General features: G+C 43.0%; 1 protein-coding gene across 1 annotated transcript; it reads left to right on the top strand.

The window, feature by feature from the left end:
• Window positions 1–1214: 1214 nt before the first annotated feature.
• RAVER2 (ribonucleoprotein, PTB-binding 2) lies at window positions 1215–22741 on the top strand. The gene is made up of 14 exons (XM_010007975.1): window positions 1215–1268; window positions 2152–2218; window positions 4310–4779; window positions 8486–8677; window positions 9520–9646; window positions 10521–10606; window positions 12747–12851; window positions 13051–13162; window positions 14250–14503; window positions 16497–16608; window positions 16986–17131; window positions 18865–18954; window positions 19595–19723; window positions 22604–22741. The coding sequence occupies exons 1-14, from the start codon at window positions 1215–1217 to the stop codon at window positions 22739–22741; spliced, it is 2082 nt and encodes a 693-aa protein (XP_010006277.1).
• Window positions 22742–24559: the final 1818 nt, after the last annotated feature.

A 24559-nucleotide genomic window follows, 5' to 3' on the forward strand; every position in this document is an offset into this window, starting at 1 on the left:
ACTCTTTCCTGGCCCAAATTCCAGGCAACTACTTACACCAAAGGGGCTGACTCTCTTCAGTGCTAAACCCCATTGCCAACAGTGGGTGAAGTGTTGCTTTCCCTGCCAGTTCTACTCTGAGCTGTCAGGAATAGCAACTGTTAACAGTAAAATGGCAGTAGTGTTCATTCTTTTCTAACAGACCCAAGTGTTGAGAGACGTTGGAGGTGAAGTTTAGAAAAGTGCCTGAGTTCAAAAGCTGGCTCAGTAATTTTAAAAATGTTTTGAAGAATCTTAGTCTAATGTACCCAGAGATTTACATACGTGTTTAGTTTGAAGGACTATACATTTGCTTAAGATTTTATATAGTGTGTTGTGTTTTTGTTAATTGTCACAAACAGTCTGTATGTGAAAAATGCCTTCCCTGAAATGCTACACAAACCCAGTTCCACAGGGAAAGGTCTCAGCTCTGCCACAGGGGTCACGAAGGCACAAGAACAAACATCATCCTGAGAGAGCTTCTTGCACAAACCAGGCAGTGTTTGCCACAAACTGGAAATAGGTCTTAAAATCTTTTTTTAAATTGCTTTGCTTAAATTAGGTTTTAATTTTAAATCTTCCTGATGTTCTCATAATTTTTTACATGAGACCTCATGATTATCCCATGAAGATATGTTCACTGTAGGCTGTTCCCCCTCTCAAATAAAGTTTCAAACAGTTGCTGGGAAATCATGTGGAATCATCTGATCCACAGATGACTTTCAAAAGAGTGTTCAGAGCTGCTTGAAATAATACTTCCTGCTACTTAATCATAATATAAAACTTTCAGTGTTACTCTTGCAAAATAATACAGGAAATTTAATAGGTAAATATGTTCCCCTTTTTTTAAGGGGGGACAGAAGTCACTTCTTTAGAGTCTTCAGTGCCTCAGTACTGCTGAGCTGTACAAAATTGTGGAGAAAGTGTCTTCTCAGTCTCTCATTACTGAGAAAGATCTTCCATCTAATTCTTGTTAGATAGAGGCCCAGAGTCAGATCACCTGCCTGACCTGAGTCATTGAGTCATGCCTGCTGTATTTTGCTTTTCAGAAAACATCCTTATTGCATCTGATTAAAGGAGGGCTGGTAGCTTGAGAAAAGCTGCCATATTTTATTAATGTTGTATTTGACAGCTGTTAAGTAGTGAAACTAGAGATTGGTGTTTCTTGACTAAAAGGTATGCACTTGATACCAGTCATGGAGAACCTGGTTAACCTCTGGGCTGTAGATATTGAATTAGCAAACTGGCAAGTAGATGGGACTACTGGAAATTGTCTGCAATTAAACTTTCAGACAAAACTGGTTATTTTCCTTGCTCAAATGGACTTTTTGCTGTTGTGTATGGGATTTGTCCAGCTAAAACAATATGTATATCAACTCATGTGAGTATGTCTTGCTCTTGTTAAGGAGTACCTATAGCAAACTGGTACATACCTCTTAGACTAGCTTCTGTCCCACCCCTCCCACACCCCTGCTCTCTCCCCATTAATTAGTGGGAGCAAATAATGCCCTTGAGATGGATTCTTTGTTGAGCATCTGTGCAGTAACTGATAGAGGATACTTTACAGGGGGGAATTCTGGGCACAATTATCTGCTGATTGAAAGAATATTCATTATTAAAAGAGTGAAAATCTGTTAAAGTGAACTTGAGCAGTTAGATGAAACTAAAGCATCTGTCACATATTCCGGCAGTGTTGCCTGCCCTTGGCTGCATGATGTGATGTTGCTGGTATTTCTTGTCTGTATGGTATTTTAACTATGCTAGCTGTACTTTGGAGAAATTGGAGGATTACTGGTTGATGAACTGTGATGGTATTTGTCTTTATCAAAAGGCAATCAAATGGGACACTCTGTTGTGCTTATGTGACTTTCTATAATGAAAAGTAAATTGATCAAGTTCAGTAAGCCAGTTTTTTATATGCAATAAAACCTTGCTGTAGGAGTATAACTAGCTCTATTAAAAACAAATACTTGGTAGTGTTTCTGTGGTGAGTTTGTCTGTTTATTGGGAAAGGTTTTGGTTTTGTTTTGTGGCATTTTCTTGTCTTTTCCTTTTTTTAATGAAGATGAATTTATACATTAATTTGGCCTGGTGAATTATTTATCTGATGTCACTTGTGCTTTTCTTTTTCAGGAAATCCATTACTTACTTAAAGATTTTGAAATCAAGTATTGTTATGTGGACAGAAATAAAAGAACAGGTAAGAACTTAAAATCTTCATTGTCATAAGTATCAATTCTGTGATCAAACCTAGTGAGGAACATCATCTGCCATGTATGAAGTCATCACTTTCTCTGCCATCATGTAGCAGGATTGTCCCCCAGTGCCTTTTTTGGCTGCACAGTTGGTCACTTTCTGCAGAAGCCAGTGGAGAGCTGGAAACTTTACTGATACCAGCCAGAAGTAGATGATCCACTAGGGTCTCTCTCAGGCATATTCCCTTAGTGAGTGTCTCTCTGGGACAAAGCTAACCTCAGCTGGCTGGTTTCCTTTGAAAAACTAGTCCTGAGCCCTTTCTAGGGACTAACCACGTGTGCCTGTGACACGATCAGAGGAAAACATTCCTAGCTCCAGGTGCATTTGTGTAAGGTCATACAAACCAGAAGCAATATATTAAAGGAATGCTCAAGTCTTTGAAGGAAATGTTGTCCTGAATAAAATCCTGAATAATTAAAGTCTCATATTCCATTTACAAATTAATTTTCTAAATAGGGGTTAATGGATTTTTAGCACCTTTGGGGCACAGAGATTGGCAAATATTTCTCTACACATTCCTCTCCTTCCAAATCTCCGTAGGTCCCCGCAGCCTGAGACAACCTTGGTTTCCAGAAGGAAATGTTAATGCAGCAGCTGGGATAGATTTCTGTCAGGATTTCATTATGATAATGGTGTTTCTTGACATCTGCCTCTAAGAAGCAAAACTTTGTGTCTTAATGTCCCGTTATCTTGCAAATTTGATTTCTGAATATGGAAGAAGGCCAGTTTGTGTGTGAGATACTACAGCCTGCAGACCAACAACAGCCTGAATGTCTCTGTTCAGTGTGATGGGAAATACTTGAAAATACTTGGAAAGCATAAGGATTAATTATTTTTGTTTAATGTAGATGCTTTCATATATAACCAGCTTTTTAATGTGTGCTTGTGTTGTTTTTAAGAGTGCATACATGTGTCTTTTATGTATAGCGGGGTGTGTATATATGTATATGTAGGACTTTGCCTATTCATGTGAATTTTTGTATGTTCTTCTGCAAATTTTCATGACTGGAATACACGGTAGGTGCTGTATTTCTTCTTGGCTCCTTGTTAGGGTAGAGCAAAATTACTTTATTTCCATATTCCTGAAGGCTTTAAATCTTGGGAGTCCCTAATGTCACAGAATCTTAACTTGTTACTAAATGATCATGGAAGATTTTCCTACCCATGTCCTTTATATTGCAGATTATTTTTGCTGTTAGGAGCTTTGCTGTGCAAAAAGCACAAGTTCTCCTCATGGTTTTGACTGTGTCTTCGGGTGTTTGTGTGTACTTATACTGTCTTGCCCACATAATTACTGATGCAACAGAGGAATTATGCCTCCACAAGATGGAATTACATATTATAATGTGAACTAGTTGTGTCAAGGAACTCCAGCTGTCATGAGCTTTTTTCTTAGATATGTTTATTGACTTTTTAATTGATGTAGTCGGAACTTGATAGAGCTCTGTGGATGTTTCCAGTTTGGTCTTCAGAAATTCTGTGGATGGGGCAGCTGACTTCTGTTCTCAGCTACGGGCATCTGCTGGCTCTCTGTAGCATGAGGATGGGCTGTGGATCATGTGGGTGTCATGTAGGTCCCCTTGTCCATGGCAGCATGTTCTGTCCAGCTGCCTGTGGGAGCATGACATGAGGTGGTGCGTGTTGCAGTGCTCCTGTTGTCCCTGGCTGAGGGACCTGGGTGGGGTACAGATATGGTGTGTGGTGCAACAATCCCTTTGCCCATGGCTGTGGACAGCCTCTGACTGGCTGCGTGGCTCTTGCTGCTGAGATGTGTGGGTTTGAGGAGAATTGTGGAAGAGAGATGCTTGTTGAGTTTTCTGAAGGTGATCTTTGCCACCTTCAGCACTGAAGACTCATCCTGGTGCCCAGCCTAGGGCTTAGGGACATGCGTTAAGCATTGGACTAGATAGAGTTAGGTTAATGGTTGGTAGAGTTAGGTCATGGCTGGGCATCCATGATGTCCAACCAGAACGATTCTGTGATTCTGTGGAGAGAAGCTATGGTAGGTGATGTAATTTCCTTTGGTCTCTTGCAGCGTTTGTTACTCTGTTAAACGGAGACCAAGCTCAGAGCGCCATTCGGAAGTTTCACCGTTACTGTCTTCGGGGAAAGGAAATCTCTGTGCAGCTCCAGCCAACAGATGCTCTGCTGTGCATCACTAACCTGCCCGTTTCATTTACCTTAGAAGAGTTTGAAGAACTTGTGCGTGCCTATGGCAATGTCGAGAGGTGTTTCTTGGTCTATAACGAAGTTACTGGTCATTCCAAGGGCTATGGCTTTGTGGAATACATGAAGAAGGACTCTGCTGCAAAGGCAAGACTGGAACTTCTAGGGAAGCAGTTGGACGAGAGCATTCTCTTTGCACAGTGGATGGATGTGAACCAGCTGACGACAAATCTTATTCACTCCAAGTGCCTTTGTGTAGATAAACTTCAAAAAGACCACGCTGATTCAAAAGAACTGATCCAAACTTTCTCCCTGAAGTATAAACCGGTTTTCTGCCAGGTATGTTGGAGTTGTTTCTGTTGGAAGGTCAAGATCATGGTTTAAGTAGCTCTGTGTTTGCATCTTCACTGCTTGCTGTCTTACCCTGTTATTTTTCATTGAATTAGTGAATGATTGTGCATCTGCATGGCAACATATGATGTGGTACAGATGCTTTGTGGGTAGGGGTTTGCAGTGCTTGTGCCATGTCATCTGGGAATCCTGCAGGAGACCAGTCCCCTGAAGCACCAATAAAATGTTTATAAGACATCTCCTCCTCATGTATTTTATTGAAAGTAATTTTAGAAATATTTTAGAGAGCTTTTGAAGTAAACACTGATGATGGTTTTATTGCTCAGTAAAGAAAGCCAGAGTGTATGAATACCACAGGCACAACGGTTTAGATGATGGAGAATAAATGTGTGTAGATAATTAATATATTTAAGAAACCTCTGCAAATATCTAATGTTTTTACTCCTATCTGAGGAAGATGTAGGCTTGGAATCTCGTAGTTGGCTGGGCTTGCCTATGATAGAAGAGGTTCATCTTTTGGAAAGCTTGCAGGTTCAGAGGAGGTAGATCCTTACCAGCTTGTGCAGGTAGAAGAGCTTCCTTCTCATCTTCCTGGCTTGTGAGATACCAGACCACAAATAAAATGTAGAAGTGGTGAAGACCAGCATACCATCAACAGGCAGGAGACAGAAAGCTTGCTTTGTAGTCACATGGCTGAGTAAGATTTCAGTTGTTTTGTCTTTTTCCTTAAGTATCTCAGAAGGCTACCCAGGGAGTAGCTTCAGGGATAAGTAACCAGAGGTCTAAGATCTAAGACCAGAATGTCCATCAGGCTGTGGAGTCTGACCACCTGCAGGCCATCACATCTTCTCTAGTGTTCTTCTCAAGCCCCAGGAACTTGTTGCTGGCCAAGTACATCCTTATTCTTGTCTGATCCAAATACAGCAGGAGATGCCTCAGTTGGAAGTAGCTTTTTCCAGAAACTGCCCAACCCTTGTTCTTTTGCACTTGGGCTTGTTTCAGTTGAATGTGTCTGGCTTCAGCTTCACCTCACTGATGACTAGACTGGGGAGCCTTGACTCTCCACTGTTTTCTTCCTGTAAGAAAGCATGAAATGCTGTATTCAAGTCACTTGCTCAGTCTTTATTTAATTAGCTAAACAGATTAATCTCTTAAAGTCTTTTACTTCAGGGCAGCTTTCCAGCTGTCAGATAATCTGGAGGCTGTTATCAGATCTCCTAAGCATTTTTCAACATTCTTTTCAAATTCTGAAGTTCAAAGAATAACAGGCAGCTTTGATAAAGAAGTTTTTCCTTAACAGTATTCTGCTCTGCACTTAAAAATTTACTTATACCTTCCTTAAATCAGAAGGATACATGGGTCACACCTGGTGTAGGTGAGGAGGGACTGTTTGTATATGCATTCTGTCAGTAAATGGCACTAAATATATGTTTCTGTAAAAAACAGGAATTAAACACTGTGCTTCTGAATTAGGAAATAGGCACCCAGAACTATATCCAAGAAAAAATTCTTGGCACATTCTCATATTACCTATCACTTGTATAAACACACTGTGTAAGAGACTAATAGGAAGGTCACAGAATTAAGATAATAGAAGAAAAATAGGTTTACTAATGATAACTTGTGAAACCCATGGGCTAATGGGGGAATCAGCCCTCCAGAGAGGGAAGGTATGAGGGCAGAGGTAGGTAAACAGGTAGTTCAGATTTGCTAGATGAGAAAGGGAAGGTGGCAGATGAATTCTCATTGCAGTAGTGCTAATTAATTATAGGTTTGTGAGTGAGATGACCTAAAAATGAAGTACAAAGAAAGGAGAGAGAAGAAGACAAGAAACTGTGGAAAATTGTGTGTGTGACCTGATGGGTAGAGGTGTAAGAGAGAGCAGAGCAGGAGAGACCTGGGTGGGGAGGGAATTTCAACAGAGGATGACTAGGAGAAGTGCTTTGTCTGGAAAACTCCTAGAAGAATGAGCAAGTTTCAGAAAACAGTTAAAATGTTCATTCACACGCTTGTTACTTTACCTCTTCATGACTACAGTCTCTCCCTTCCTTTTCCTAGTCCTGGCCAACCCAGCCTTCACACCACTCCTCCTGCACTCAGGTTGTCCCTGTGGTGGGGTCACCTTGACCATTTTGCCCATCTCCCAAGTGTGGCTTCTTTGACCTTGCTGTGTTGTGCTGCTTTCATGACAGTTAGTTCTGCTGGTAACTGATGCCATATTCATCATGTAAATATGATCTTACACCTCAAGTTCTTGGGTGAACTCATAAAATAAACTCTGGTTTGTTTAATTTCATTCCAAATTTACCATTTTTAAAAAATAAATTAGATTTTTCTGTTTTTTGACAGTAGAAAAGTTCTGTCAGGAAGAGCTGAAGCCAGATACTTCTACATGGGTTTTAAAAAAAGGGCATTTCCTTGGGCTTACAGGAACGTGGTTTGACCTTTAATTCAACAAAATGGACCAGAAAACCTCATGCCTTTCTTATGGCAACTTTAAATTGTCACTAGGTCTCCAGTATTCCCTAGATAGGGACAGAGGGCTTTTCTTCAGTACCTGTGTACTTGGAAAGTTTAAAAATTCCTAATCTGTTTGCAAGAATACTGAGAGCTACATTTTTACTTGTTAAGAAGGTTTTTAACTGTGTATCAAACTACAGTATGTCCCAGAGCTGCAAACCATTCTTTTAACAAGCAGTTTAGCTTCAGTGCAGGTAAAGTGTTGTCAAAATAAAACTTAATACTTTTCCACATAGACACACACATATCTAAATACCTACAGGGCATATATGTATCTGTGTGTGTATTTATGTATCAAATATGTGTGTTCTCCAGAGCTCTTCCAGAGGCCAGTCTTTTAACAGTGGCATCAAAGATCTGACCACCCTCTTTTTCTTCACAATCTTTGCAGTGTATATGTCAGTTGTTAGTCTGAATTTGTGGGATCTAATAGTTGGGAAAAGGTTGTTTTTATCCTATGAAATCTAGAGGAGATTTCCTCTCTTCCCCATCAGAGCTAGTCTCAGTGCATAATTTCTGTTCATTTTGGGACTGGAGATTTTTGCCTAAGCTTTATTCCCTCCCATCTCACCCTGTTTTGGTTTTTTTTTTTGTTTTGTTTGATTTAAATCTGCTCATTCTGCTATAAAACTCTGCAAACAAAGGACAGAGCATTGTTTGACACATGAGCCTGTTTCCAGTCTGCTTGATTGATCAGTCTGGCATCTTCTCTTGGCATTAGATACAACCACATACTCTCCTAAAAGGCAGTATGTGTCAGTGGAATTTGCATTGTTACACGTTTTAACAACTGTCACCTAGTCTGACAGATGAGTTTTTTAGTATTGGAGGCTTAAAAAACTGAGCAATAGTGAGTTTATCATTCTTACCCTGCACAATAAAGATAATTGCAGCATATAGCTGTGCTTGCAATTCCCTTCTCATTCCTTCATCTGAGAATACATGTTAAAGAGTTTGGAATGAAGGTGGCAAATCGAGTAAACACAGTGTGCATGCCAGGTGTCATGTGAAGCTGGGATAGTCAACTTCCATCCAGCATATTTGAGAGAGAAATATGCTGACTGGGTAGACATGAACATAGGATGTCAACTGTTGGTGAAGTATTTTGCAAGGGGCAGGTGGAAATACTGTGGTTCCCGAGTTTTGTTCAGCATATTGTGAAACGTTGTTTCAGTTTGCTCAGGATGAAGATAGTTGTATTGGTGACTTTGCTGTGGTTGAGTATGAAACTGCAGAGCAGGCTGAGAAGGTGCGAGAAGTCACCGATGGAATGATGATCAAAGGCAGGAGAATCCAGGTGTCCTTCTGTGCTCCAGGAGCACCGGGCAGAAGCACCTTAGCAGCACTTATAGCAGCACAAAGGATGGTAAGATGTTTGCAGATCTCTTTTCTGAATCAGTTTGATGCACCTTGAGCTGCCCGAGTTGGGGCAGAGGGACTCGGGGATGAGGAAAAGGAGTCAAGCTTTTGGAAGCATTAGCTTTTTTTTTAAGCTCGTCAGCCCAGGTCATCCTCCCTCCTAGGAAGAGCACAGTCCTATTCTGCAGGGAGGAAGGGTGAAATATGCCCATCAGATATCACAGAGTTATACTTACATAGCTCTGGGATTTTAGTAAATCTCATTTTCTGTACAGTAAATTGTTCCAGTTCAAAACAAAAGTAACTGTAAGTGGAGTCATTTCACAAGGTAAAATTTGGTTTAAACCACAGAGGCAAGAATTTATCAATTTTAAGATAAATTTCAAGGTAGGAAAAATAGTTTAATTTCACGCTTGATACAGAAGAAAGCTTTTTACACCCATATGTCTTATCAAATTATTTCCTGGAAAATTGGATGTGATAAGTGTTACATGAAGCTGCCTTAACAGTAGAAGCAGAACAGTCTCATTACTTCAGCTAGCTTTATAAAAGAGATGAGTGGGGCTATTACAAGATGGTATGTGGTGCTCATGTTAACAGTGCCTTTCATGTTTTTATTTATTGATAACACTGTCTTGGTTTAAGGGAAAAAAAAATGTATCTCAGGAAGAATAATACCCTTGAAGTTTTGAGGGAATAGTTTGATAGGAGTGGGGAACAGGGAATGACATGTTGGGGTTATTTTCTGTGTAAAGTGATACCTGTGCTTTACCCTCACACAAGTTTGGGGGTTTTAAATGTATTCTTTGTTTTCTCCTGATCTAACATTTTTCTCTCTCTTAATTGGAGATGAGAAACAACAGGAAAGGCTTGCTTCCAGAGCCAAATCCAGTGCAGATTATGAAAAGTTTTAATAACCCAGCAATGTTGCAAATGCTCCTGCAGCCCCAGTTGCGTGGACACGCTGTTAAACCTGGTAAGTTGTTTTCAGGTAGTTGTTTTAAACCTGTTCTTGGTGACAAAAGGCCTTCAGCAAAGGAGGAGAGCAGGGATACCATTTTAAAACCTGTGCCCTCTTGCAGTGTGTTTGTGTAGATGATTCCATGTTGTATGAGAACAAAAGCAGGAGGTGGATTGCCACGCCCTTGTGTTACTTAAAACTGTCCTCATATTAACTTTGTGGTCTCTGAATGTTTATATCAGAAATGGGTTTAAAATTAAATGTCTTTTGCAGACATCATGAAAATGGCAAGTTTAAATCCAATTCTGCTTCTCAGTTTTGTAACCTGAGTCTTTCTCCTGTTGATTCCAATGCAAATACTCACTTGGATGCTGCCACAGTTGTACATGGTATTTCCTAACTGCATTTCCCTGTCTCCTCATTAGGATGGAAACATATAAACATAAAAAAACCCACAACCTTACCACATTCCAAATGGTGAAAGTATTAGTTGAAGAGTCAAGTGGGAGACAGGAGTTTGTGACATGACCTACCGACAGAAGAAACACAGAACTTGTGTGTGGAGTGACCACTTTAGTGAAGAAACACTTGAGCTAATGCTGATGTTTCCAAGCACTTCAGATAATGCTGTGGTCTTGCAATCAGCTGCAGGCACTGCTGCTTTTTTATATGAAACTCAACTTCAGAGGAGCACCTTCAGAGTACCTTTGATCTCTCATTTTGTTAACTGCAGATCAAAGCTGGGTATATTGAAAGATTTCATTGGAGTGAGCTTTAGTACGCTGGGCAGTTTCATGGAACCAAATCTAAAAAATACAGAGTAACTCCTATAAAGATTTTTACTTGTCTAACTTATAAAACGCTGCAACTTTTTCTTGTGTTTCTGAAGCAGTTCTTGGAGCATCTGCAGGTTTACCTCACCTTATAAACTCAGCAGTTGGCCCACCTTTTTTGCAGCTGAATAAAGTTCATCAGGTACGTGGCAAAATAACATTTGTCAAAATAGATAGTTGTGGAGATCTTAGCATGAAAAACGTTCTCAAAGTTTTAAGAAATGACAGCTAAAATCAAGTGTTCTCATTCAAGCCATCTTTAAAAAAAGCACTGTGTTGTGAGGTACCTCTGAGGGTGTGAGAGCAGGCTGGGCTTGCTATCCACAAGTGAGTTATTTTACCTTAACTGAGCTTTTGATTTCCTAACACCTGCTGGTGCAGAGACAACTTGCCATTCCTGGCAAAAAACCCGCTCTTTAGATTAGAGCTGAAGGAGCACATCCATTTATCTTGGGGCTACTCATACACACTTCCTGTAGAGACTTGATTGTTTTATCTTATTGAAGCCAACAAGCTTAGCAGTGTTACCTTCATTTTAAAGCTTGCAGGGACCAGTGTATGCTACACGTGCCATAAAATATAGTGATTTGCAGATGTTACTTCTTAGTCAAAAAACCCTGAAGGTTATAAGCTGTGTAAAGTGGTATCTCAGAGTATACATAATTCCAGATGGACACTGGAATTTCTGGAAGATATTGTGAAGGATATTTGGGATGAATTTGCCCTAGAAATTGGAGATGAGAATATTTTGGAGTAGCACCCCCAACCAGAACTCCTCCCTGACCTTGGCCAGCAGCCTGCCTGGCCTCTGCCTCCTGCTGAGGCTCTGTCAGAGATTTTTACAGCTCTGCCAGCAGCCAAAATTTGTCTTTTAATATTCATGGCAGGGATTTTTGTAAGTACCTGGGAGGGTCTGGAGTCAATTGCTTTGACTTACTCTCTCTGATGTTTCAGAAATTCCTGTTTAAAAAATCAAATCCCCTTAAGTGTTAGTTGTTATTTCTGCTTTTCTTTTGGCAATCAGGGACTTGTGGATATTTAAAAAGACCAAGATACTCCTTATGTTAAGTACACTCTAGGTTTTCTGTTATTTTTTTTCTGCAAACTTATAGGTGAATATAATAATTTTTAATAAATGCTACTTAATTTTGCCCCAGCAAGTGAGTTGCTTTTTGCCTTGTCCAGGGATAAAAATCCATTGTTCTTTGCTTGTACTTCTTTAATTTAAATGACATTTTCAATTGGTATATTTATTCACTGCTGCTCTCTCTTCAGCCTTGGAGAGTCTGTGCTTCCTTGGAAGGCAATGTGAATGTTTTCTAATCACAGCTGGAGTCAGGCATGTTTTACACAGTTAGCAGTGGGATTGATGATGATCCAATGTTTTTTGGCTCAAGAGGGCTGCAGTCAAACAACAGAGTGTTTTCTCTTTCAAGAGCCTTACAAGTCTAAGTCTCTTCCAGAGAGCTTCCTGTCATTTAATTAGCTCCAAACCTGGTCTAATAGCCTGAATTTTATTGACAGTGATTTGATTATCCCTATTAGGCACATTTTTCTGTTATTCAGTGACTTACTTCAGAGTATTCTCTAAAGCTAGAGGACCAGGTCACTATTTTCATTGTCTTGAAATTCAGGATTGTCACAAGACAGAGGAACAGGGAGCATCTGGCTCGACTCTCCCAGCCTCCCCAGTCACACACTGATCCAGCTTCCTGCCTATCTTGGTTTTGCTATTTTATATTCAAGATTATGTAAAGTAATAGAATATGAAGAAACAGTATTTTTAGGTTGATTATGCCACAACATTATACAGTAATTGATAAGAAAAGATTCAAGAGAAGAATTTGAACAAATGAGTTATTCATATAGTGGCCTTTCAGCTCTGGAGGGAGCACAACTTTCAACTTCTTCCCTTTAATTTCTCTTAGTTACAGTTACCAAGTGGCAAAATAATGTATTTTAAACTTGCTCAATGGTGTGTTTTCCCGAGTCACCCAGCAGTTTTATCAAATCTTTATTAACCCAGAGGATTTTATTACCAGAAAACATACTCGTGGTTGTGAGGTGAAAAAAAGGGCTAGGAGGAAGAGAGGGTAAAAGAAATTGAAATAACCTTCTATGAATGAAGCAAAAATTCTATTCTGAAGAGGACATAGTTATTTTCCTTTGCTGTATTAACCAGAAACTAACCTCCATTTCTTTCAGCAGCATAACCTGAAAATGTTTCAGGAATGTACTGTTTCCATGACTGTCAACTAACACTTCTTTTATTAATTTCACAGAGTTCAATTCTGGGGAGCACATCTAATTTACTGCTGCAGAGCCCTGCTCACCTCCCATTGCCCCAGCAGCAGCTGATGAAGATTGAAAACATCCAGGCTAATAGTGTAAGGTCATCACTGTGACTGTCTCTGGACATTCTTGTAACTGAGAAATTATTTTCTTTGTCTCGTATAATGTAACAGTTTAGTATCTCTGAAAAGATTAAATGAATGTGAAAGTTCTAAGCAACCTACAGATTATTTAATTAGTTAAAATGATGATTCTATTTTAATTGTTTACAGAGCTTTCCCTTCTTCCTTACAGAAGCCAGGTTTGCTGGGAGAACCTCCAACGATGCTGTTCCAGACAGTGCTGGGAATAGGGGTGGTGCCATCAGTGAGCTCAGGCATGGGAACCCGTGGAGAAGCTCTCAAATGTAAGTTATATTTTATTTCATACCAAATCGGTAGAAATGCTCAGCTTGACATTATGCACCTGACTTTCTCCCCCTGTAGCAAAAGCAGTAATACATTTGAACCTTAACATTGCACAGGAAGGTAGGCAGAGAGCTGGACAATTGTTTATCTATCTAGTTAAGTGAGGTAACAAGTTACGTATCTGTACAACCAAATATGACGTGCTGGTTTTAGCAGGAAACAACCTTGAAATATCTTGCCTTGTTGCCTGGCTTCTCTCTGTTTGTCAGGGCACAAAGAGAACACTGTGGCATTGGTTGAATATTTGAAGATCATTAAATATTCTGGTGGGTCAGTTACTGCCATTTTTAGTACACTTGGAATATGTTTTTATTTAGTTCCAAATTTGGGGAGTTGTTTCAAAGCAGATGAGCCTGAGTAGCTGAAGAGGCACAGCAAATAGGGGTTTTGCATCTGTTTGATTAAGCTTTTGCATTTGATAAATCATTAGAGCTTTAACACCCACTCTGTGACAGATGTCAGCTTTGAATGCAAGTTGCTGCACCAGTGATGTCCTCAGTTTTTATGAGGAAAAATCAGTTGTGATCCTGCTTAGTGCATCTTTTTTTGTCAGTTCCACATATGCTGCAGTTCCAGATCTGCTCTGAGAAATGGTATTAAGCAGGAGCAAGAAAAAGTTTGTGGGGGTGGAGGGGTGGAGAGAAACCTATTCTGAACAGCTGGGTTTTCATTTTGGATAATACTTTCTAGCTCTTGGGTTTGTAAAAAGAATTTTACTCATTTGAGGTGGGGTTTTTCATGTTGTTCACAGGTTTTTTGAAAGTAACAAGAAACACTGAGTAGCTTATTATTATAGTGAATGTTTAGAAAAGTCAGAGCTTTCTCCCACTGTATTAGGTTTAAATTGAGTTGTTTGCTCCTGGGATGGTGAAAGAATAAAAACTATTGTCAGAATCCAGTGTTCTGGGTCAGCTGTAAAACAGATCTCAAAAGTGTTTTTCTCATCACTTAGTAAAAAACCACAAACAAAACGGACTGATAAATCTTGTCTAACAGAAAAGTTTCTCCATTTATGGTTGACTGCAGCATCTAATCTGCCTCCAATTCAAACAGCAGCAGCAGCAGGGCTGGGCATCCTGCCATTCTTCCCGAATCAGCACATTGTTGGACAGGCCCTGCCAGGGCCCAACAACGCGCCAGAGAAACCGTCGCCCGCCGAAGCCGTGGTCTCGGGATCACAGCCCTATCTCCAGACCTTAACCAACCTTCCTGCAGCACCTCTGTGGGCTGGACATGCCAAGCAACAGAGTCAACTCAAAAGTGCTGATCCGAGTCTGGGGGTAAGGAGCGTTGCATTCCAGTGTTTGCTTTTTCCTTCTGCTGAAGAGTGAACTTGCAGCTGGTTATTGTGGTTCTTCGCTACCAAATTTGCTAGATCACGGGATCATACATGAGACATTTTAAGGTCATTTCAGTCATGAATAATAGGGAGAGGACAATAATGCTCTTTGGTGGTCCAAATGAATTAACAAAGGAATCTTTTTACAATGCTGGAGGGGTTTTTTTATCCATTTGTCTGCCTCATAGTGTTTGATGATGAAATTATCTCAAGGGCAATGTCCCTTTTAAAGACTGAAAATGGGAGTTGTGGTTGAATGTCATGACTAATGAAGAGCAATTCTGGTAGCATGTAGGGCCTTTGGGTTTCCAGGTGGGTGGGGGGTGTGTGTTTATATATGTATATGTATGTATGTAAATTTTCCATTCCACTTTTAGTCCATACCCTCTTAACCACAGCTGATATATTCTTAGTGTATAATTTTAAATATTTATTCCCCTTGAAGGTAGGGGATGAGAAGATGATGTTACAGGATTGAAGTTGAATTAGAATGATCTAGTTTTTTCAGATATTTTTTTCCCTGTCATTTACAGAATTTACTTTTTTTTATGATAAGCATAAATACTTTGCCATTTATGAAATGTCAAACATGTTCTTAACTAAGATCAGATCTGTGTTTTCTTTAGTTATTTTTGAAGCATCTGAAGTGATCAGGTTATGTACAGAATTGGTGTCTGCCCTTGCTAGACAGCTTGGACAGATGTGGTCCTGCTTCAGAAAGTGCACTTTTCATTTTCAAAATGATGTTTAATTAAATGGAATTTTACCTGTTTATAGAAACAGGTAACATACAAAGGCTGTATCTGTGTATGTGTATAAAATCAGAGTTATATTTCAGCATCTAATTTAGTTAAAAAGAACTAGAATGAAACCATTTGAAGTCTAGATAATTAATTTATTCTATGAACAGTGTTTATCAGTTCTTTTTTGAAGTCCTGGCAGATGTTTTGATTGTTTCTTTTTCTGCATCAGTGGGTAGAAGGCCCAGTTTGCAAAATTCCCTTCCTTGACAAGACAGCCACAGTCTGTACACTGAATGGTCATGCTGTCTTAAATGCCTGCTTTTGCAGCCAGATGAAGCATTTCAGCACTCTACTGAAGCTCTTTCTGTTTTAAAAACTGGTCTCACTGGTTTTAGAGAGTTGCTGGCTAATATCATGTCACTGAATATAGTATTAATCCATTAAAATAATGGATATTTTTTTTTTTCCATAATGGGCTTTGAAAAATGAACAGATGTAGAGTAGAATCCTGTATGAATGGCTCTGGGCTGTGTGTTTCAGACAAGCTGGGTAACTTGCTATAGCTGCTTCATCCTTACTTCTGGCATTTGGTCTAACCTAAGGCAAAGGGAGCTAAGCTGGCAGTGAACCCTTCCTAGCCCTTGGAGGGAACAGTTGTGCTTTATAGCAGTGAGTCAGTCCTGACACTTCATTTCCACTCATAAACATTTTCCCCTTTTAACTCTGTGCATATAAATAGCCTGATCAGTGAGATGGGTTATAGTGGCAGGTTGCAGACAGGGTCATCCCTCCAGGCCAGGGTTCATTTGTCCTTTTTTTGCTTGTGACTCTGGGTGAGAAGAGTTGATTTTTGTCTTGGCCATGAATTTAATGCTAACTCCCTGCATCTGAAGTCATTATGGTGTTTGATACTCCTTTATTAGAATGTAAAATGTTTTGTTTGGTAGGGTTTTTTTTAATATCATTTAGTAACTTAGTGTCTAAAGAGAAATATTCCTACAAAATAATTTGGGGGGAAAAAAAAAATACAAGCAGTGTGTCCAGGTAGTTGTCCCCAGTATTTCATTTAAAAGTTTTCCTGTTAGATTTCATGGGGCTAAGGCAATTTTTTCCAAAATCCTGCTGGGACACTTACTTCTGACAAATGTTGTGTTAATATAAAGCACACTGACCTGTCTGATTGTTTCACAGACTCCCTTGAAAAAACAAACTTCACTCCTAGGAGAACCACCAAAAGAAATACGTCTGAGTACCAACCCCTACTTGAACTTGGCAAGTGTGTTGCCTGGTATTTGTCTTCCAGGTAGGCAAACATTTAGTAGTTTTAGTTGCAAGCTGTTATTCTGTTTGGCAGATTATTCTAGTGACCACAATACTTATCTTTAAGGAAATCTTGTAGTCTGTCTTAAAATGGCAGTGTAATCTATCCTCATAGTTAATATTTTATTTGGGAATTTATTTGGGAAATTTTAAGAGTTAATGGGCTTACTGATGTAGACAAACTTCTAGAGAGCCTCTCAGTTGTTAGCAGCACTGTTTGATTTTGGGCACAGCCTAATCTGAAGTATCCAATTTCTGTTTTGATCTCAGAATGTTGCTAAACAAGAGTGCAACCTAATTTGGGCAGTTTATGCAAACCATGTGTTTATACAAACCATGTATCCTTTGTGTCACAAACAGCAATTGCCAGCAAAGCCTCCAGTCCACCACAGCAAACTGGCCTTTCAAACAACATGGTGGATGCTGCTGTGTCTCAGGGAACTACATCACAACATGCCATGGAAAGTTATTTTAATTACTCTCAACAGCATGGGGAATGCACACAGGTAGGTTGTTTTGCAGCCCTTCCTTCTGAAAGCTGGCTTGTCACTCATAGCTCTGGTAGCAGGATTTTTGGCACATCTGCTCAGAGATCCCACCCTGAGTTGCTCATTGTTCTTCTCTGTGTGTTCTCAGTGCCCTTCTTGGTTCACATGTGGTCTGAGAGCCCTGCATGCAGTTGAACAGCCTTGCCCAACATCATGAACTCTTCAGCAGTTCCTAGGCTTTCCTTCAACCAGAGCCCACCCTCTTCTCCACACTGAACCTCCTAGGCCCTCTTCACTCATCTCTTTCAGAACAGATTCAGCACAAAGTGCACCTAATGCCAGACAGGGAAAGCCTCAGTACACTCCCTGATGCAGTGTCATAACCATGGAAAGGTTCCTTCTTGAGAACCTCGACTCAGTGCTACAGCATCACTTCTTACAACTTCTGGCTTGGCTTTTGTCTGCCTTAAAAAAAAGGAAGTTTTCCTCTTTATTCCCTTCCCAAGAAGTTTTCAAGTTTTTCTTGGCTAGATCTGTCTACCAGGGGTTCCCTTACAGCCTGGGGGATCTTTACACTCTCTGCCAGGTGGTTTGACTGCACAGGATTTCCTCACCATCTGCCCCATTTGGTGATCAGAGTGTGACCATTGAGGGCTGCCCCTTGTCTGGAGAGTGTGGCAGTCCTGAGAGCACCTGCTGGGTTTCACAGGTATCAGGACACTGGGGAATAACATGTCTGTATTTTCATCAGCCATCAAGGGCCCGTGTAGAAATAGAACTGTGTACAAATGAAACATGAGGACTGGATCGTAGGGCTGCCAGGTAACCTGTGTCAAAATCTTGGATCTGCACTGGGACCTGTCTCTGCTGTGGGTCTGCTCCTGGCCTCTCCCATCTCCTCCTCCCCAGAGTTGCCTGATCTCTGCTGCCGAGGCAGGGAGACAAACGAGCTGTGCTCCCCTCTCCTAGGCTGCTGGCAGTGGAATCTGGTTGCTCCAAAACTCATGGGGTGGAGCCAGGGCTGCTGTGGGAGTCAGCTGGGTCTGCAGGACAAGTGTGGGCATAGGGACTGCTCAGTTTTAGGAGGGTCTCAGCCTGGGCAGGGGGATGGAGGGGTTGGGGTGGCTGCACAGCATTCCCTGCCCCAACTTTGCCAGGAGCCAGACTCATCTCCTAGCCAGATCAGGGCTGGTGATGGTTTGGGGTTAGAGAAGCAAGAGAGGTGGCCTGTGGGCCCTGATGCTGAGGAATTCATGTGAGTATTAACGTTGTCTGGAATATTTTGGTTTATTATTGGCTTTAACTTCATTTTGATGTCTCCTGGAGGTAGTTCCTGACTCCAAGTACTGAAAATATTGCCCAAAAAAATGGATAGTATTGTAGGAATTGTGTTATGAATATTAACTTCAGTAACATGGAGGACTCAAATGTTGTCACTTGGGTGCAGAGGTGCCACATGTCACATCATTCAGCTATATTGGTAGTGTTTGAACCTTCCATGTAACAGAAATGAGGCTGTGCTTGCATGCACTGCCAAGGCAGTGCAGTGCCTTGTGCATCTTCTGAGCACTTCACAGAATTTTAAATGTTTGGTTGGAGCTTTTTTAACTCTTGTTAAACATGTTTTGATGCTTCTTGAAGAGCTTTGCCTTCTTATTTACTCTCATGTCCCGTGAGGCCATAAGAATTGTTTTCCTTTAGAGTGACCTCAGTAGACAGTTAATGGGAAGAGGTTTTCTCCTCCTTTATAGGAGGCTGTTCAGCACTGGTATCAGCCTTGTGCTCAGGCCTGTAATTCTACCCAGGCAAGAGTCGGTGAATTTGAAAATGAAGCTTCTGAGGTGAGAAATAATTTTCTTTCCTTCCTGTCTCCATTGGCTGTTTCTCCCAGCAGCTGTGAGGGTGCTTCTGGAGTCTGGACACCTGCTTGGTTTGTCCACGAGTGGCTGTTGCTGTCAGTACCAGAGGAATTAGGGGCTGGAGGGTGTGGGATGAGTGGCACTGCATGGTCACCTTCTGCAGGGCATCCCTGCACTGTTGCTTTCCAGGATTCCTGCTCACTCTTTTGATCCTTTCTGGCTTAAGGGTTCCTCTCTCCCAGGTCCCACCATCCAAAGCTGCCTGTAAGGTTCAGGAGTGTATTAAAACACTCCCACCAGGAACCAGCACAACACAGCATGATTTCCCAGTGAGGCTACTGGAGGATTGTTTCTCATCCAGGCTGTTACATAGCCCAAGGGTTCCATGGCCAGTAAGAGGCACATTTCTCTTTTTAAAGGAATTATGTATAAATTGTGAGTTTTGCTCAAGAACTTGCTGCATGCCTGAGCTGCTGTGACTTGGACACTCCTTTTGGCAATTGAATGTGACTCAGATATTCTCCTGTCTGCTGAGTTATCATTACTATAGGAAGTATAGATGAATGATTACACCTGTTTTCTTTCAACTCCTGGTTGATCATGGATCCCATTCTGCACTTAGGAATCTACAGGTGGATTTTACCCAGACTACAGTACCTGCTTGCAGGTCATGCCTGCTCTTTACAGTGGAGCCCAGGGATCACACCAGCCAGGCAGCTTGAAGCTTCCTCCACAAAACCCCTTAAATAAGGTGAGAGGAGACACCCAGCAGAGCTGCAGAGCCAGCTGCTGGTGGAAGCACTTACTTGTCTTATGCTGCCACCGAGTGGACTTTGTACCCACAACAAGCCAAGGTGGAGCTTTTCCACTGCATCCCTGCTCCCTCAGGACGCTGAGTTGCTTAGGATCATGCACAGTTCCTGGTGGATGATAAACAAAAACAGCACGTGGGCAGCATGTACCATCACCAGACCCCCTCAGAGCCCTCAAGCAGCCTGAAGATCAGGGCTCCTCACTGCCCACAAACCACAGGCGAAGAAAGGCTGGATGATTATGAACAAACTTGGAAAGATGGTATCTGTGAGGGTGAATGTGCCAAAATGCCTTGAAGGAGGCAAATAAAGTAGGAAATGAACAAAGGAAGAGGAGGAGGGTCACACTGGGTTTAGATGGGAGTTTTTTTGCCTGACTTGCAGATGTTTTACAGTGAGTGCCACCGGGATAAAACCTTGGAAATGGAGTCAGCAGTCACAGCAGTGTCCAGGTTACCTAGAGCAGCCAGTTAGTGATACTGCTGAACTGGATCCTGGGAGGAAAAGCATTTAAAATGGTTTTCTTTTGAAATATATGATGTTAGATGGAACGTGCTTCAGCCATACTCATTGAGCAAAGCTTCCTTCATCTGTTGGACCCAGCCGGTGCTTAGTTACATCAACAGAAGATGCAGGAGGGGTAGGGAGATGCTGTGGAAGCCATGAGGACCAGCTTAAGGGAGGCTGGACTGATAGGAGGCCAGTTCAACACAGGCTGAGACAGTGGAGATAAAAGCTTTGTTCACTGTGATCTTAGGTCTTCTGTTTTCCTGAGTGCTGTAGAGGTCCTGAGGAATTCATACCCTCGTGCCATAGGCAAATCCTGTTTTAGGGATGGGAGAGCCCTTAAAAGCCAGATTGTCATCTGCAGGGAAGTGTCTCCATCAGCCTAACGAGCTGCCCCCTCTGTGAGTCCAGCTCCAGCCGTGAGAGCTCTGCTAAACTCTGGGAGCTGCTGGAGGGAGGCCCAGCTGGCTCTGCAGCCTCCAGCTCAGCTCCTGGCCCTCTGCTCCGTGTCCAGCCATCCTGAGAGGAGCCTCAGGCCAGCAGAGGGATCTGGGAGGGCTGAGGGCACTGCACAGCTCTCCTCCAGCCCAGCCTTCATCCCTTTCCTGTGCAGGGTTAGTAGCCAGATTCAGCACATGATGTTCTGGCATTCAGAAGGTCACATTTCTGACTTGGCATGAGATTCCTGGGTTTTGGAGGAGATGGAGAGGAAAGAAACAACTGTAGCAATTGGTGACTCCTGGACAGGAGACAAGGCCTGGCTGGATCTGGCTTTGACGCCTCCTGGGGTAAAGATGGCCAAGACCTGGGCAGGTCACTATGGGCTGTGAAATCTCCAGCTCTGTGCAGGGAGCAGCCCTCTGTTCCTGACAGATTTGGCTGAAAACAAGTAAAATTGTGACAAGAGGAGGAGACATGGGTTTGAGCTGACACCTTGAGTTTGTTTCCAGCCTGAAGAGGAGGGCTTGTCTCTGGAGGTGATGTTGAGCAGCTTGCCTGGGAGTTGGATGCTAGATGCCATAAAAGGCAGCAAGGCAGCTTGGTCCCTTGGCAGCCACTAAACTGAGGCAGAGTTTGTCTCTGCAAGGAGGTACTTCTCGCTTTCCTGGACTTCAGAGGAGGCATCCCCATGGCTGGCAGGGATAGGAGAGAGGAGGGGAGAAGACAAGAAGTCCTTCCAGGGGATTCCTGCTTCTGATAACCACAAGTGCATGGTAACCATGAAATCTGCCTTAACAGAAGGTGATCTGAATTAGCAAGGGATGCTCCTGAGGTTGTTTCGGTTGAGTTAAGGATTTGCAGTCCTGGTTGGTGAAACATGTTCAAGTTTATAAAATAATCAGTCCAGCATGAACCAAAACCCCAGATATTCTGATCAGGAGCCAGACCTAATGCAGGACACGTGGAGTGGCTGAGCAGGATGGGGTGAGATCAGGGCTCAGGGCAGATGCTGCTGTCTTTTCAAACAAGGTGACTGTTTAAGCTCTTTGGTCATGAAATTAATGATACATTAGGGGAAAGGGAAGTGATCAAGAGTCATTGATTAGGGCCTTGGGCTCTAATGTGTATGTTCAGCTTCTAGTGCTGTAGGTCCATGGATAGTGCAAAGCCCTGTGATGGATCACAAAGAGGAGCTGAGCCTCATGCATCCCAAGGAGCCCTTGGCACTGGAGCAGAGTTAGGTCACCTGTGCCAGAAACACCTCTCTGGGACCCACAGGACTGTTCTGTGTATCAGAGTGAGGCATTTTCATTGAAGTTTTGATTAAAGAACCATTACTGCTCTCTCCTTCATGTCGGTGCCACCTGTAAACTCATGGTTACCCACAACACAGACCTGCTTTGGCATGGCTGGAAACCCAAGTCCTTCAGCACCTGGCTTGCCACGAGAGCTGTGCCAGGACACTTCCACCCTTCCAGCTCTCCCAAGAGGAAAGGAGGAGGGATGAAAGGTGGCCCACTGGTGCCTGGCTGGAAGGATGAAGGTGGCTGGAGCTGCTGTGACACTGCAGGGAGCAGCGTGGCCATCACACCCCTGCTTTGTGGACGTGCCCTGTGGAGCAGGGCCACCCAGCCCTGTGCCCTCACAGAAGGGCATGTGTGGTGGGGCCCTGAGGTATTTGCAGAGGGGGTTTTAGGGAAAGGGCACGAACTGACTCATGAGCTGTGAATAGCTGGGCCTTCCCCCCGAGGAGTCGGCCCTTTGGAGTCGGTTACTGGCTCCTGGTCCTTGGTAATTCCCAGCCTGAAGCTTCTATTTATTGCCACCGCTTGCTCTGGCTCATGTGTCACTTGGCTCCTTCTCGTCCTCAGGTGGCTCCGAGCAGAAGCGAGAAGCGCGGCGCGTCCTTCCTCGCTCCCTCCCCAGACCCGGGCCCCGCGGAGCTCCTGGGCCCGCAGCCCCCGCCGCGCTTCGCAGAGTCCGCGCTGAAGAAGAAGCGCGTGTACTGAGCCCCAGAGACCCCTCCTGCCTCGGGGGGCCCGGGCAGAGCCCTCTTGGCACCGCTGGGCATTGCTGCCTTAACTTCAGACACATCCTTCCTGCTGCGGGGGTGACGGGGACCCCGAGAGGACCCAGCCTGTGCGACAGGCGAGGCCGGCGCTGCGAGGGGCTGCGTGTCGGGGCTCTGACCCTGCCCTGGAGCAGGGGCTGGAGCTGCCCGAGCCACTTGCCCCCCAGGGGCTGGAGCTGCCTGAGCAGAGCAGCCTGGTGAGCTTGAGGTGGCTCTACCAGCTGAGAGCAATAAAACACTGAGGAGGGACCGCTGAGCCTTCTCCAGTCCTCAGACTGAGGAAGTTAAAAGGTAAAGTCTTGATAGTGGGGTGTTTTGGTGGTTTTTTTATGACCACGGGGTTTTTTTTTTTTTTTTTTCCAATCATACTTCTTCCAGGATTAAGAGTTCTGCATTTACAGCCTTTATATTTTTAATATTTCTCTTAATCCTGGACTGGAGAGATACCAAATGTATAACCAGAGCCACTGTTGTTTTCAATAAATGTTTGTTACAAGTGACATGCTCTGTGTGCTGCCTTGCACTAGGACAGTCAGTTTGGATTGGTGACACTTGGACAGCAAAGTAGCATTTGTCTGCTTTGAGGCCAAGAATCCACAGCTTTTCCTTGAAATAAGTAATTTCCAGTTTGTAACTAGATGTGTGTCAAGTATCTGTGGCAAAGCAGGGCCTGGTGCATGTCGGGCAGGGCTGCAGGCACCACTGCCAGGCGCTGGATGGTTCCCAAAGGCAACTGGAAGGGGAGAAAATCGACTGCCTTTCTCTGACTTACAGAGTCTGGAGGATTCAGGCAGAGCAGAAGCAAAGCTGAGGTGCTCCTCAGATTTAATGCTGCTCTTCCTGCCATTTTCCAGGCAACTTACTGTTTGAAACTCTCTGGGCTCCAAAGCCTGTGTGGGCAGAGCAGCCTGGCCCTGGGTTCTGTGGGGTGTTGGTTTTGCTCTTTTTGCCACGTGCTGCCTTTGCATGCAGCAGTGCTTCCCAGAAGTGCTCCCTCACCTGCCCAGGTATGTGTGTGTTGGGGGGGGGAGGCTCACCCCACCCTGTGACCCACAGCAGCCCCTGGGGGTGAGGGCACAGCCCAACCTCTGCCCAGCACCCTGGGCCTGCCCCTCTCTGGGGGGCTGGGTTTAAAAAAAAATAATCACACAAAACAAACCTTTGCATTTTTCACTTGCTCATTAAGTAGCTCTGCCTCGAGTCTTTATTTTATGCTGCTAACCCTTGAAAGTCCTTACTTCTGCAGTTCATTTTTTATTATTTTTTTTTGTGGCAGGTAAAGGCCCAACCTCAGTGCCAAACAGTGCAGGGCTGGGTTTGCTGCCTCAGCAGCCTGGTGCAGCTGCACTTGGACTGAAGGTCCTTCTGTCTTAATCTTGATGGGTAATGCTGAAGCCATTTGTCATTTTTTTTTACGTCCTCAGTGCAGCCTGTCAAGCTTTCTGATGTGACCAGGGTATGTATTTTTCAAAGCTTAAAAAGAAAAAAAGAAAAAAAAAAGACCCCACACTCACAGTCCCTCCTTGCTCAGCACTGGGGTGCACAGACAGAGCTGATGGTGCTTCCAGACACCACAGGGTGTAGGAGCTTTGCTGGGATTTTGCACCTCTGTATTGATAAATGCATTGGTACTATTTTGTTCCAACTGTTTGTATATGCCACTTTCTCAACTTGTTACGCTTTTCAATGACAATAAATTGTTGGTACACATTTAAAGTGGATGTCTGTGGGAGGAAAACAGCTCTGGCCTTCCCTT

This window comes from Chaetura pelagica, unplaced genomic scaffold (assembly GCF_000747805.2).
Source record: "Chaetura pelagica isolate M959 unplaced genomic scaffold, ChaPel_1.0 scaffold212, whole genome shotgun sequence".
In the NCBI taxonomy this organism is placed as follows: Eukaryota; Metazoa; Chordata; class Aves; order Apodiformes; family Apodidae; genus Chaetura; species Chaetura pelagica.